The sequence below is a fragment of the Nerophis ophidion genome, linkage group LG21, assembly GCF_033978795.1.
Source record: "Nerophis ophidion isolate RoL-2023_Sa linkage group LG21, RoL_Noph_v1.0, whole genome shotgun sequence".
NCBI lineage: Eukaryota > Metazoa > Chordata > Actinopteri > Syngnathiformes > Syngnathidae > Nerophis > Nerophis ophidion.
The window spans coordinates 46662170-46679022 of NC_084631.1; the positions used below are offsets into that span (position 1 = coordinate 46662170).

The 16853-nt window shown below is 40.1% G+C and overlaps 1 protein-coding gene across 2 annotated transcripts in view; it reads left to right on the plus strand.

Annotated features, from left to right (window-relative positions):
* Positions 1–16853, plus strand: part of snx13 (sorting nexin 13) — a 75370-nt gene that overhangs the window by 47442 nt on the left and 11075 nt on the right. For both annotated transcript variants that reach the window (XM_061882811.1, XM_061882810.1), the window contains exons 12-19: positions 5170–5269; positions 5345–5538; positions 9781–9885; positions 9966–10136; positions 10201–10270; positions 14849–14991; positions 15060–15167; positions 15239–15349. In XM_061882811.1, the coding sequence (XP_061738795.1) occupies positions 5170–5269; positions 5345–5538; positions 9781–9885; positions 9966–10136; positions 10201–10270; positions 14849–14991; positions 15060–15167; positions 15239–15349 (1002 nt within the window). The remainder of the gene's footprint in view (positions 1–5169; positions 5270–5344; positions 5539–9780; positions 9886–9965; positions 10137–10200; positions 10271–14848; positions 14992–15059; positions 15168–15238; positions 15350–16853) is intronic.

Consider the following 16853-nt stretch of genomic DNA (forward strand, 5'->3'; position numbering starts at 1 on the left):
ATAGTGGATCTAACATAATAGTGTGAGACTCCAGTCCATAGTGGATCTAACATAATAGTGTGAGAGTCCAGTCCATAGTGGATCTAACATAATAGTGAGTGTCCAGTCCATAGTGGATCTAACATAATAGTGTGAGAGTCCAGTCCATAGTGGATCTAACATAATAGTGAGAGTCCAGTCCATAGTGGATCTAACATAATAGTGTGAGAGTTAAAGTAGCAATGATTGTCACACACACACTAATTGTGAGGAAATGATTCTCTGCATTTGACCCATCACCCTTGATCACCCCCTGGGAGGTGAGGGGAGCAGTGGGCAGCATTGTTGGCCGTGCCTGGGAATCATTTTTTGTGATTTAACCCCCAATTCTAAGCCTTGATGCTGAGTGTCAAGCAGGGAGGTCATGGCTAAAGTCAGATCTTTGCCAATAACTGAATCTAGTCCCTTTTTTGCGCCCTAAAAAGTGTTTGTACTGCAATTGTTGGATTTATTAATGTGCATCTTAGATTTAGGTTTTTTTTGCCAAATTTGGAGGTGTTGAAGTCTCTATTTAAATTTATTTCTATTATTATTCATTATTTATTTTATTATTTTAATTTTATTCATTTTATTTTATAAATAATTTTATTTAATTTATTTATTTTATTTCTTTATTTTTAATATTCCTAAATGAATCAATAAAGTACGATCTATCTTAAAATCGCTAATGCTCATCAGTAGCATGTTTAAGGCAAATTCAATGTAAATTAGCATCAAGCTAAAGCATTTAAATTGAATTGAATGTAATAATTTGAATTAGGACAATGCATATTCATCAAATAGAGCAACAATGTAAATATGCCGGAGTTAGCACAATAGCTCATTTCCATCCGTTGTCCTAAAGCAGGTTAATACAGTATGCATTCAACGGGTCATGATACTAAAGAATCAATCAATCAATCAATCAATGTTTATTTATATAGCCCCAAATCACAAATGTCTCAAAGGACTGCACAAATCATTACGACTACAACATCCTCGGAAGAACCCACAAAAGGGCAAGGAAAACTCACACCCAGTGGGCAGGGAGAATTCACATCCAGTGGGACGCCAGTGACAATGCTGACTATGAGAAACCTTGGAGAGGACCTCAGATGTGGGCAACCCCCCCCCTCTAGGGGACCGAAAGCAATGGATGTCGAGCGGGTCTAACATGATACTGTGAAAGTTCAATCCATAGTGGCTCCAACACAGCAGTGAGAGTCCCGTCCACAGGAAACCATCTCAAGCGGATCAGTAGCGTAGAGATGTCCCCAACAGATACAGGCGAGCGGTCCATCCTGGGTCCCGACGAGCGGTCCATCCTGGGTCTCGACTCTGGACAGCCAGTACTTCATCCATGGTCATCGGACCGGACCCCCTCCACAAGGGAGGGGGGGACATAGGAGAAAGAAAAGAAGCGGCAGATCAACTGGTCTAAAAAGGAGGTGTATTTAAAGGCTAGAGTATACAGATGAGTTTTAAGATGAGACTTAAATGCTTCTACTGAGGTAGCATCTCGAAGTGTTACCGGGAGGGCATTCCAGAGTACTGGAGCCCGAACGGAAAACGCTCTATAGCCCGCAGACTTTTTTTGAGCTCTAGGAATCACTAATAAGCCGGAGTCTTTTGAACGCAGAATACATACATCACACATCAAACGCATACCATAAGCACAGACCATGGACAAAAAAAATCAATCACTGTCTGATTAGTTTTCAACAAGTGTTTCAGTGCAGTTTTGAATGTTAAATGGGTGTCACAGTTTCTGACATGAGCTGGCAGTCTGTTCCATCACTCCACTCCTCTAGTATTCCCCAACATTTGGACAAATTTAGTCCTGCACCTTTGTACGTTGCAGTCCACTCTGGTCTTTACTTGACTGCTATTATTTTTAATAATACAATCTATCGAGGGAGGGGCAGCAAGTTTATTTGGAACTCTAAAGATGAGGCAAACATCCATGAATATCTGATTATTATCTAAATCCAAAATATTAGACTTACTTAAAATGTTACAATAATGATACTTTAGAGGCTTTATGTCTAAAATGTTTAGTGTTCTCTTGAAGAGAGACTTTAGTGGCTTCAGGATATCCTCTGAGGTCTGGGACCAAGTTGTAAAGCAGTGGCTTAGTGGTTAGAGTGTCCGCCCTGAGATGGGTAGGTCTTGAATTCAAACCCCGGCCGAGTCATACCAAAGACTATAAAAATGGGAGCCATGACCTCCCTGCTTGCCACTCAGCATCAAGGCTTGGAATTGGGGGTTAAATCACCACAAATGATTCCCGGGCGCAGCACCACTGCTGCTCACTGCTCCCCTCACTTCCCAGGGGGTGATCAAGGGTGATGGGTCAAATGCAGAAGACACATTTCACCACAACTAGTGTGTGTGTGACAATCATTGCTACTTCAACTATGTGGCTGAATATCATGGAATACATATACACCTTTGTAGTGAGAGAAGGTCCAAAGTGTTTAAAATTGGACAGATTAAACTTAATTATATGTAAAATGTTCTTAACATGCTGCTTGAAATTTAAGTTGGAATCAAAGACTACACCAGGATATTTAAGTTGTTTTACCACATCTAATCGCTCACCGTTGACTATCACAGCTGGTTGTTAACCATTCGCTTACGGCTGAGAGAAAAACAAAAACATTTTTTTTTTTGTGTTGAGATGCAGACCAGAGTCTTGGAGCCTGTGGGACACCAGCACCAGGGCACCAGAGAGAACTGCAGCCTCTTCACTTTTTCTTGTTGCATGAACATACAAAACGGTGTCATCAGCATTTTGAAAATCCTGCTTTTTGGCAGAGAAAATTGCAACATTTCCTGGAGCAGGCCTAGGCCAAATATTTTGACTTGGGGTGGGGGGGGCACATTTAGAGAAAAAAATGTGTATATGTATTTATACGTTAGGTTAGGAAAAAACACAGAGGCTATTTCATCCCTACAAGCCTGTTTCGCAAGTTTCCCTGCTCGTCAGGGCATTTTATTATATTATTTATTTTATAAAATCCCCTGTCGAGCAGGGAAACCTGCGAAACAGGCTCGTAGGGACGCAATAGCCTCTGTGTTTTTCCCTTACCTAATCTGTATTTCACTCTACCTCGGTACTGAGCACTGTATAACAGATAAGCCACAGAAACCTCGACCATCTATCTATGTATATACATACATACATATATATATATATATATATATATATATATATATATATTTACCCACATATATATATAAGCTGTGACAATGTGTTTGGGTCCTATTTTTAGGAACACAAACACAAAAACGCCCAATAATGTCCAATTGAATGCTAAAAACGTTTTGACTGACCACCTTAAAAAACGGAATGGAATTTAACATTTTCTACTCAGAGACACCCGGAAAGTACAATAATGTGGGATTTATAATTATAAATATGAACGATAAAATACTGAATATTTACAACGTATGAACTTTGCTCCTCTTTTACTTCCCCCATCCCTTCTCGATCGACATATTTTACAAGCAAGCAAAACACAACAAAAAATGCAACAAACACGGCGAATTATGAATGCAAAGGATAAGAAAAAAACACCTACAATCTGATATAATATCACTTTTCTTGCAGAACTTTGTTGTGAAAATCTCCTTCCGCGTTTTCGCCTGACACCCACATTTCAGGCTGACACTCTGTGGAAACGCTCCCCACCCACACTGCTTGGTGCCTCGTCTGAGCTGCTGTGACTTAGATTGCCATAGTTATTACTAATTAGTAACTAGTATAATCATGCAAAAGCACAGATTCCAACCGTTGAAATACTTGTTATAGTTCAAAACTTACGATAATTTGAAAACATCACTGCACATCCTAACGCTAGCCACAGTTTCCATCCTAAAGATCTAAAAAAAAGGATTTGGAAATGTCCGGCGGGCCCGATTGGAAAGCTCACGTGGGCCTCGTGTGGCCCTCGGGCCTTAATTTGCCCAGGTCTGTCCTAGAGGCAGTCCGACTGAGTCTGCACTGAGTCCTCCTTAAGTGCTTGTTTGCCCGCCAAGGTTTTACGCCGGCTGATTCTTCAACCAGCAGAAGTGGGGCAGATAATCGGTTTTCAGATGCGTCAAACTCTGGACATGGACAATATCAATCAATTGGTAAACGTCAATAATTGATCATCGATTTCTTACTGTAAAAAAAGGAATGCATACAGTTCTAAAATTTGGCTGACAGCCCCGAGAGATCTGACCAGCTTCTTTATTATAGGGCCCTTATGTTCCAGTTTTGTGCACATTTCTATAAATGTAATAAGAAATTGTTATTAAAAAAGCTGTGTTATTAAAAGTTGCAAGTGATAAACCCTTATTTAGTGAAACGAAAATAAATTGTCAGGTTCAAATACTGATGACATCTATTAATCAGACAAGAAGTAAGGAATCATGCAGAGACAGAGTTCAATTTAGCTCATGAGGAGAACGCATGGAGCTGCACACTTAGTCACAGTCTCACCCTACGCTCTAAGGTTCAGCTCCCGCATCCCTCTATTTATTCAGTAGTTCCACAGTCAACATCACTGAGGCCGCCTCTAAAAGGAGTGGTCACATTTACTATGCAAAGCAGGTCCAGGACGCACAATACGTGACGGAATGTGCTGGGGCCTTGTGATTTCGCCTTGTCTCTGTTTCGTCTGAGTGCTGTCGTGTTATCTTCTTTGGGGTCTTTGAAGTCTTTGGGTGTTAGCGGGCTAAAACAAAGATAACATCTGCGGCTGAGGCCGCCCCTCAGACAAGAAGTTTTGTCCTTGCACAGATAGAAAAAATGCAGCTTGAGCACAATAGCTAATAACTATAGCAACTGACTTTAAGCATACTAAAATTGTGTGATAATATAAATATATATACATGATTATTCTAACATAAACATAAAACTGCATCAATATGCATAAATTAAAGATGCGTCAATCATCGATTTTTAATGGAATGGTAGATCCTTAATCGTAATCATATCGTGAGGTCAAAGATTCCCACCTCTAGCAACCGGACATGAGGTCACGTGCAGCAAAGTTATCGGCAAAAGGCACCATTTGATTTCAAAGTAGTACATTTGACTGTCAGCTGTATTTGCTGAAGGAGGTGTGGAGCCAGCTGGGTAATTCTTCATCATCTGTGTAGGAAGTGGACGCCTTGAAGCTGGCGGCCAACTTCGGCAAGCTGTGTGTCATCCCGCTGGATCACATCCTCATCCACAACATCGCCCTGCAGTTCTTCATGGGTAAACGCTGACGGGCGCATTCCGAGGACGTCACCTTACGCCACCGCATTCCTGATAAATGCAATTTTATGGCAGATTTCATGCAGGCGGCCGGAGCCCAGGCAGAACTCTTCTTCTGGCTCACCGTGGAGGGCTACCGGGTCACGGCGCAGCAGCAGCTGGAGGCCATGCAGCGATGGCAAAAAGACGGCAAGAAGCAACCCAGCACCACCAAGGGGCTCCTGAAGGCAGCTGCACTGGGCGTCCACGAGCAATACCTCTCTGACAAGGTACACACTTACAAAGCAACTTTTCTGCTCAAGAATACAAAATCAGTCCTTGCCGGGATTTGCAGCAGCTATAAGTGTAGAGTTTTCAGGCTTTTCAGCTAACATTGCATCAGTATGTGATTTTCAGGCATTTGCCGTCAATGTTTTACTGTGAAAACATTTTGACAATGCACATGAACCACTTTTACACACACACAATAACACCATTTACACACACACAATAACACCATTTACACACACACAATAACACCATTTACACACACACAATAACACCATTTACACACACACAATAACACCATTTACACACACACAATAACACCATTTACACACACACAATAACACCATTTACACACACACAATAACACCATTTACACACACACAATAACACCATTTACACACACACAATAACACCATTTACACACACACAATAACACCATTTACACACACACACAATAACACCATTTACACACACACAATAACACCATTTACACACACACAATAACACCATTTACACACACACAATAACACCATTTTGAGACACAGACACACAAGAACGTCTTGTTTCGTTTATTTTACAAATGTAGGTCATAAATTCAGGAGATGGAGGGGGGTGGTTTGGGGTAGTGGGGGGTGTATATATTTTAAACCATTTCATATAAATATATATATATATATATATATATATATATATATATATATATATATATATATATATATATATATGTCAATCAATCAATATTTATTTATATATCCCTAAATCACAAGTGTCTCAAAGGGCTGCACAAGCTACAACAACATCCTCGGTTCAGAGCCTACACACACATATACATATATATATATATATATATATATATATACAGGGTTTCCCACACTCATTTATTTGTGGCGGCCCGCCACGAAAGAATTACGGCCGCTACAAATAAAAAATAAAAACAATAAATAAAAATATAAAATAAAAAAAACTTTATTTTTATTTTTTCCGGCTTTTGACTCGCTTGACCGCTCATAAAAGCAATGGGACTCTGTCTGTGAATGGAGCTTGTAGTTACATATTATATAAATATGTAAATATTATATAAATATGTATGTAAATATGTACAAAAAGTGTTGTAATTATATTCCAACTCCACGTTCTTCTTGGTCATCGCCGCCGCCGCTGCCTCCTCCCAACCCCCCCCCTGCGGCCCGACCACACCCCCACGAATAGAAGCCTGACCTGTGGGAAACACTGATATATATATATATATATATATATATATATATATATATATATATATATATATATATATTAGGGCTGGGCGATATATCAATACAAACAATATATCGCGGGTTTGTCTCTGTGCGATATAGAAAATGACTATATCGTAATATTCAAGTATACGTTCTCACACAGTTGCTTTTAGCTGCGGGCATTACACTACAGGCTCTTCTCACTCTTTCTTGTCTGTCCTTCTCACAGAGACGTAAAACAAGCCTGCCTTCTTACATACGTCACATACTGTCGCACGTGTAGCGTCATACGCTCTCGCCAAGCAGAGATGTAGCAGCATGGCTAACGATAGCTGAGGCAGGTGGCACAAGCGGAGCGGAGCGTGTTGAGTGACATTACAGGGGAGAAAAAGTGCGTAACTGATCACAAATGGAGGAAGAACAATAATGCCCAAAAAACAGCAGGGCGTTGATCATCTGGCGGTGGTTTGGCTTCAAGGGGGAAAGTATGCATCAGAAGTGTTGCTACAAAAGGTAGCAACTCTACTAATTTGTTCTTTCATTTAAAAAGTCACCCGCGAGAGAATGAAGAGTGTTTAATAAATACAGTTTTGGTCAATTGACTTAGTTGTGATTTCCCTCTCTTCATGAAAGTTTAAAAGTAGCATATATGAATGCAGTATGAAGAAGAATGTTTGAATGTAGACACATAGAATCATCATACTGCTGTCATTATATGCATCAAGTCTTCATTCTAAGGCAAAATATGGAGATATATATCGTATATCGCGATATGGCATAAAAATATTGTGATATTATATATATATATATATATATATATATATATATAAATATATATGTAATATATGCACGGAGCTATTTCTCAGCGTGTGTTTATTCCAGCCGGCACGTTAACACACTGACACACAACATCCGCATTCCCATCATGCATTGCTTCAAAACTACGGCAAGTAGTAATGTCCAAAAACATAACAAGAGACGAAGCAGAAAAACAAAGAAGAGACATGGCGACGACGAGTAAGAAGAAGAAGTACGCTTGCAAGTTCCAAAATGATTGGGAAAAAATGATTTCAGTTCATCCAGGACAGCTGGAAGGGGAAGAAGAGTTATGCTGCCTGCACTTTTTCTAGATCAGACTTCTCCATTGAACATGCTGATATACTCATTTATGAACAGATTATTTTGATGTATGTATGTATAGGGATGATGTTTGATGAGAAATTATCGAGTTCGAGCTTATTATCGAATCCTCTTATCGAACCGATTCCTTATCGATTCTCTTATCGAGTCCAGATAGGTTGTTGTACATGGGAAAAAAAACAATATTTGGTTGAACAAAAGCTCACTTTTATTATATAAGAAAAAATTAAATCTAATAAATATTGACTGTTACCCCCCTAAAAAAATAAAATAAAAAAAATAAATATTGACTGTTGTTACCCAAAGTATATTAAGTGGGATTTTTCAGAAAAACAAATATATACAGTAACACAAAAACAACCTGTCTCTGTGATCACTATAGCTGTATAAATAATAATATAGTGTTAAATCAAATCAGTCCCTTGCACACAAAACTGAAAATAATACAGCTCTCCAAAAAGTGCACTTCTGCTACTATTTGACATAACTGTTTGTTACGATGCTTTGACATTTTTGCACTTTATTTCTTTATTGAAAGAAAATTCTATGAAGAGAAAAGTTTGCAAATGTGGTTATAATCTTAAAATATGAAAAGTTAAAGCTAATAAAAGAAATACACTTTATTGAGTCGACATTATTTCTTCATGAGCTAGGGAATGTAGCGACTACACTACCCAGCATGCAACGGGAGTGACGAGCATGCCCCGGCCACGAAAAGTGTTGTTGCATGTCGTCACCCGGCAGTAAACGTCAAGAACTCAGCCAACATGCCTGGTCTGCATTATTTACAATTAGACTGACAACACGTATGCAGTCTGATTTCGCCTTGTTTACAAGGACAGAAAAACAAAAGTTCAAAAAGGAGGATATGTTGTGTATATATGTATGTATGTATTGCTTTAAGAAGGTTGGGACAGCTGCCGTAAAGGAGGTGCGTTGCTAGCCTGGTTGCTATGTTTCCGCTTGCTGCTAAAAGTGTTGCTCATGTGTTTGTACCCTTCTCAAATCTCTCAGGAAAGTTATTCATTGGACGATGTCTTTAGTTTTTTCTTGCTTTCGCTATCTGCGCCTAATGACTGAGCTACGTGACGTCCTTTCTTGTGATGTCTCACAGAGCATTTCTGGTCGGGACGGATTCTAATAAAGAACCAACTCTTTTTCTTTACTCTAGTGGTCTCGATAACGGGTACCGGTTATCAAAAAGGGGTTTGAGTCCGAGGACTCGGTTCTTTACTTATCGAACAACCGGGAAAACCGGTTTCGAGTATCATCCCTATGTGTGTATATATATTTTGGATATATATATATATATATATATATATATATATATATATATATATATATATATATATATATATATATATATATATATATCCATTCATCCAATTTCTACCACTTATTCCCCTTTAGGGTCGCGGGGGGCGCTGGTGCCTATCTCAGCTACAATCGGGCGGAAGGCGGGGTACACCCTGGACAAGTCGCCTTCTCATCGCAGATATATATATATATAAATCCATTCATGAACGGATTATTTATATATATACATATATACTATATATATATATATATGTATATATATATATGTGTATATATATATGGACAGGACAAAAAAAAGAAGTGCGCACAAACAAAAGTACTTAAGTCCATTGGAGAATGCATGCAAACACAGATTTGACAGGGAAGCCCCACATTTAGGTGTTCCTCCAAGCAGAGCGCCATCATGAATGAAGGCAATGACAGACTTAGGTCAAGGACAAGAATGCTCCTTTTTTCCCATTTATAAGCATGGGAAAAATCTGGCCCTAAATACATTTCAGAATTTGTCTTTCCATGTACACAGGGTCTGTATTAAAAATGTACGTGAACTCACAGGCGTCTCCCAGGGTCCAAGTGGATGAGGAGTCAGTAACACGTTTGGGAGAGAAGCTGCAGAAAGATGATCCCACGCCAGAAATATTTGATGACATCCAGAGAAAGGTGCAGAAAGAACTGCGTTGTTTTATTGAATATGAAGCAAATCCCTCCCATCAGACACTGTTGTTTTTGTTTTACCTCAGGTGTACGACATGATGCTGCGCGACGAGCGCTACTACCCGTCCTTCAAGCAGAGCCCGCTCTACGTGTGCATGCTGGCCGAATTGGACATGCTCAAGGAGCCCAGCTACCGCGGCTCGGACGACGGCGATGGAGAATCTTTCAACGGCTCCCCGACAGGAAGCATTAACTTGGTGAGCGCTCACTTCCTGCGACAGGGGAAACATCCAAGTGTTTATGGCCTGGTTGTCTTTTCAGTCTTTGGATGACTTGACCAACTCCTGCCATGATGAATCTATGCACCTGCACGCTTTCATCTCAGACACAGGTACACACACACACTCAGATTACCGTTTTTTTTCGGACCATAGGGCGCACCAAATTAAAAGGCGCATTGCCAATGAGCAGGCCTATTATCATACAAAAGGCGCACCGGATAATAAGCGCATTAATAAAGGCTTAGTGGCCTGATGCGTGGACAGCACCTTTTACCTCTTATTTCCAAAATAGTGTACACTACTGAATTGGGGTCATATGGCCACTTATGTGGACACTTGTACTGCCATCTGGTGGTGTCAGAAGAGTATAACATACAATGGAGTTTGGAAAAAAAAGTGTAAAAATAAGAATTAGCATGTCACTAAACATGTAGTACACACTTGTGTACTTATGGACTAAGTTCATTACATCAAAAGATGATTCTTAGTTTTTATTCGAATTCGGGTCACATAAGTCCAAATACCAAAGAGAAATAAAAAAAGCATGTAAACAAACAGCTTGGGCCTTAAGAGGTTAAAGGGGTCATATTATGATTTTTTTCTAAATGTGAAATACTTCCTTGTGGTCTACATAACATGTAATGGTGGTTCTTTGGTCAAAATTTTGCATAGATGATGTTTTAAAGACCATCTTCAAGTCTCTTTCTGACAGTCGCTTCGCTTCAGGACGCGCTGTTTTGTGGGCGCTCTTATTTACGTGGCTCACCTTCGACAGCGTCTTCTCCCTGTCATCTTTGTTGTAGCGGTGTAGCGTGCAAGGACGGGAGTGGAAGAAGTGTCAAAAGATGCAGCTAATTGTTTTAATGACATTCAGACTAGGGCTGGGCGATATATTGATATACTCGACATATGTCTGTGCGATATAGAAAATGACTCAATGGTGATATTGGAGTATACGTTCTCACAAGTTGCTTTTAGCTGCAAGCATTACACTACAGGCTCTTCTCACTCTTTCTTGTCTCTGCTTTTCACAGAGACTTAAAACAGGCACACCTTCTTACATACCTCACGCGTGTTGCACGTCCCACGCTCCCGCGGAGCAGACAGGTAGCGACATGGTAACGTTAGCTGTGATGCTAACAGTGCGGTGCGGGTGGTAATACGAGAAAGAGAGAAGGTGCGAATCTGGCAACAAATGAAGGAAGAATTAAATCCCCAAAAAAACACTCAGGGGGTCCATCGTCTGGCGGTGGTTTGGCTTCAAGCAGGAAGATGTTGAACAATTAAAAGGCAAAAGCATTGCTACAAAAAGTAGTGTCACTGCTAATGTAGCTAGCATCATTTGGAAAGTCACCCGCTAGAGAATGGGGAGTGCTTGAAACTCCGCATGTCAACATCCCCGTTCGGGGCCACACCAACAAAATGCCATAGCAACTATTTCCAGATCAACACCGTATGAAAAAAATAGTCAACAGAAGGAGATAACGTCCACAGGAACCTACCACATAGTCACGGACGAACACTATTTGATTTCCTATTATGCAGCTCATTTTTATTTGACACTTATTGAAATATCTTGTGTGACATCATGCACAAAAGTGCTATTTATTAGTTTTAAACTATTGTAGTGGCATTCTGTACAAAAAGTGCACTTTAATTTAGTGTTGTTTTGATATGTCATCTTAGTGACATCATGCACAAAAGTGCACTCATAGCTTGTTTTAAAATGTCTCTGACAATCTTGCACTTTCTGTTTTGGAAATGACATGAATGTTTGTGCCACTGTGCCAATAACTGTTTCATAAATACACTTTTGCTCAATTGACTTAGTTGTGACTTCCCTCTGCATGAAAGTTTAAAAGTAGCATACAGTGGGGCAAAAAAGTATTTAGTCAGCCAGCGATTGTGCAAGTTCTCCCACTTCAAATGATGACAGAGGTCTGTCATTTTCATCATAGGTACACTTCAACTGGGACAGACAGAATGTGGAAAAAAATCCAGGAATTCACATTGTAGGAATTTTAAATAATTTATTAGTAAATGATGGTGGAAAATAAGTATTTGGTGACTTCAAACAAGGAAGATCTCTGGCTCTCACAGACCTGTAACTTCTTCTTTAAGAAGCTCTTCTGTCCTCCACTCGTTACCTGTATTAATGGAACCTGTTTGAACTCGTCATCTGTATAAAAGACACCTGTCCACAGCCTCAAACAGTCAGACTCCAAACTCCACTATGGCCAAACCCAAAGAGCTGTGGAAGGACACCAGGAAAATAATTGTAGACCTGCACCAGACTGGGAAGAGTGAATCTACAATAGGCAAGCAGCTTGCTGTGAAAAAATCAACTGTGGGAGCATTTATCAGAAAATGGAAGACATACAAGACCACTGATAATCTCCCTCGATCTGGGGCTCCATGCAAGATCTCATCCTGTGGGGTCAAAATGATCATGAGAACGGTGAGCTAAAATCCCAGAACATCACGGGGGGACCTGGTGAATGACCTGCAGAGTAACAAAGGTTACCATCAGTAACACACTAGGCCAACAGGGAATCAAATCCTGCAGTGCCAGACGTGTCCCCCTGCTTAAGCCAGTGCATGTCCAGGCCCGTCTGAAGTTTGCCAGAGAGCACATGGGAGAATGTCATGTGGTCAGATGAAACCAAAATAGAACTTTTTGGTATAAACTCAACTTGTCGTGTTTGGAGGAAGAAGAATACTGAGTTGCATCCCAAGAACACCACACCTACTGTGAAGCATGGAGGTGGAAACATCATGCTTTGGGGTTGTTTTTCTGCTAAGGGTACAGGACGATTGATCCGTGTTAAGGAAAGAATGAATGGGGCCATGTATCCTGAGATTTGGAGTCAAAACCTCCTTCCATCAGTGAGAGCTTTGAAGATGAAACATGGCTGGGTCTTCCAGCATGACAATGATCCCAAACACACCACCCGGGCAACGAAGGAGTGGCTCCGTAAGAAGCATTTGAAAGTCCTGGAGTGGCCTAGCCAGTCTCCAGACCTCAACCCCATAGAAAATCTGTGGAGGGAGTTGAAAGTCCATGTTGCTCGGCGACAGCCCCAAAACATTACTGTTCTCGAGAATATCTGCATAGAGGAATGGTCCAAAATACCAGCTACTGTGTGTGCAAACCTGGTAAAGACCTATAGTAATCCTTTGACCTCTGTTATTGCCAACAAAGGTCGTATTACAAAGTATTGAGTTGAATTTTGTTATTGACCAAATACTTATTTTCCACCATCATTTACAAATAAATTATTTAAAATTCCTACAATGTGAATTCCTGATTTTTTTCCCCATTCCGTCTCTCACAGTTGAAGTGTACCTATGATGAAAATGACAGACCTCTGTCATCCTTTGAAGTGGGAGAACTTGCACAATCGCTGGCTGACTAAATACTTTCTTACCCCACAGTATATGAATGCAGTATGAAGAAGAATGTAGACACATAGAATCATCATACTGCTGTCATTATATGCAGCAAGTGTTCATTCAAGGCTAACGCAAAATATGGAGATATATATGGTGTATCGTGATATGGCCTAAAATATGGAGATATTAATAGGTCATTAAACGGCCTGATTCAGACTTTACTGCAAACAATAACGGAGCAGCATCTTCTCATCCGTGGCTCACGAGTACAACAACACCGTTAAAAACCATCCGACTGGAAACCTCTAATAACTGAAGTTCCTTGGGTGAATAATGTAAACCCACTGCAGTTTATAGCACTTTGATAGCTACTCTACTGACAGATATAAGTAACAACTTTACACTACTTTATATTAGAAATGGCAACAATGTAAGATGAATGTCACATAACAAGAAGATAGAGAAGAAGAATAAGCTTATGACTACATTGTCGACACGGACTACAATGGCGGACTCGCGCACATTTTCGGGGCTTATGCAGATCCCAAATACAGATCAGCAGGTAGCACAAGGTAAGAAAAGTTGGTTATTTCATAATGTTACGAAACAAAACGCCAGATAATGTTTGCTAATAGGTGCCATTTTGCGGTCCTCTTACACACACCATAGTAATACTTGTATGTTTAAAGTGCCTACAACCCATCAAGCGGTGCGGCTTCGTAGCTTACCGAAGTCCTACTAAAAACATTTTGACAGATTTTTGAGCGCCGTGTGTAATGTTCTATATTCTCAAAGTTTTGGTGTTATTTACTGTAGTTTACACGTATCTCTTATGTATGACTGCCATCTACTGGTCACACTTATCATTACACCATGTACCAAATAAAATAGCTTTTAGGTCGGTAAGCACAAGCACAATTATGCCATAAATTAGGCGCAGTGTCGATTTTTGAGAAAATTAAAGGCTTGGAAGTGCGCCTCATAGTCGTAAAAATACGGTACACATTGAGTTTATTGTATTCCGCTGCTCTTTGCCCTCTTTTGCTCCTCCATATTTTTCACTTCCAAGCTCCATTCTTCTACGTCTTCTTTTTTGTGTCATTCCATCACCCTTACTTTCCTTTATTTTTTCCTTTCCCCACCTTTTGACCTGCTATCTTCACCTCTTCCTTTCCCTCAAACCTCCCACCCGCACACTCCTTTTCTGTCTTACCGCGTCCCCCTTTTGTTGCCCGCCCCTCTGGGATGTATCGGGGTAGTTGATGCTTATATTCCCGGCTTCGGGGCTGCCGCAGGCGTCTGCAACGAGCACGGGAAGACGTACGCCCTGTACGCCATCACCGTATTCAGACGCAACCCGGACGGCAGTGAGGATTGCTGGAAGACGTACCGCCGCTACTCTGACTTCCACGACTTCCACATGAGGATCACAGAGCAGGTTTGATTGTTTGCCGCGTTGTGTGCACCTGTCTCACGAGCGCCGTCTTATTTTGTTCTGCTTTTCAGTTTGAGAACTTGACGTCCATTCTAAAGCTCCCGGGTAAAAAAACCTTCAACAACATGGACAGAGACTTCCTGGAGAAGAGGACCAAAGACCTCAATGCTTACCTACAGGTAATTAGTGACATTATGTTACATCAAAATGTGTTGTTTTTTTAAAGGGTAACAATGTGTTTGTTCTCCAGTGGCTGCTGGACCCAGACATCATTAAGGCTTGCCCAACCCTTATTCCCTACGTCTATGACTTCCTCGAGAACAAAGCCTACAGTAAAGGCAAAGGAGACTTTGCACGCAAGGTAAATACAAAACATGAAGGACCAATGTCAGGTTTAAACACTAATGACATCTATTAAACAAGACAAGAAGCAAGGAATTAAACAGACAGAATATTGAGGAGAAACGTCTGAGCTGTACTCTTGTAGAGTCTCCAACACGCTCTGACAAAAGATTGTCCGCCTCTTTTATTTGGACTTTACCTGATTACATGGCAACAGCTGTTTCTAAGGGAAGGGGGGTCATAAACATACATCGTCTTTGCTTACAAAACAGTTCAAAGAAAAGGTGCTTGGAGGGAGGTCAGGCCCTAACTCCTCTCCGCTTTGTAGATCTCGGGTAAAGACAAAATCTTCCTGTGGATTACAATACATCAAAGAAACCGACACATTTATGTCGCTTCCCATCATACACAGTGAAGTTTTACAAGCCTTCTGCTTGGTAAGATCAAAGACAGCTTTTGTACTCTCGCAGGGCGAGCTGAACTCATTGTATCGCAAAGTTTTGTCATAACTTATATACAATTATTCTGACAACCAACATTTTCACAATTTATCAAAACAACTATTTTGACTTCAATTTAATTGGCAAGCGTATATTTTTTAGCTGGAAATTGCACAAAAAAGTCTCCAAAGACAAACAAATTAGATTTTTTTCTGAAGGGGACTTATGATACATTTCCTTTGTTTTCCTCAACGAATAATTGTTGTTGCAATGTTGGATACTCCTGTTAAGATTAGTTGGATACTCCTGTTAAGATTAGTTGGATACTCCTGTTAAGATTAGTTGGATACTCCTGTTAAGATTAGTTGGATACTCCTGTTAAGATTAGTTGGATACTCCTGTTAAGATTAGTTGGATACTCCTGTTGAGATTAGTTGGATACTCCTGTTAAGATTAGTTGGATACTCCTGTTAAGATTAGTTGGATACTCCTGTTAAGATTAGTTGGATACTCCTGTTAAGATTAGTTGGATACTCCTGTTAAGATTAGTTGGATACTCCTGTTAAGATTAGTTGGATACTCCTGTTAAGATTAGTTGGATACTCCTGTTAAGATTAGTTGGATACTCCTGTTAAGATTAGTTGGATACTCCTGTTAAGATTAGTTGGATACTCCTGTTAAGATTAGTTGGATACTCCTGTTAAGATTAGTTGGATACTCCTGTTAAGATTAGTTGGATACTCCTGTTAAGATTAGTTGGATACTCCTGTTAAGATTAGTTGGATACTCCTGTTAAGATTAGTTGGATACTCCTGTTAAGATTAGTTGGATACTCCTGTTAAGATTAGTTGGATACTCCTGTTAAGATTAGTTGGATACTCCTGTTAAGATTAGTTGGATACTCCTGTTAAGATTAGTTGGATACTCCTGTTAAGATTAGTTGGATACTCCTGTTAAGATTAGTTGGATACTCCTGTTAAGATTAGTTGGATACTCCTGTTAAGATTAGTTGGATACTCCTGTTAAGATTAGTTGGATACTCCTGTTAAGATTAGTTGGATACTCCTGTTAAGATTAGTTGGA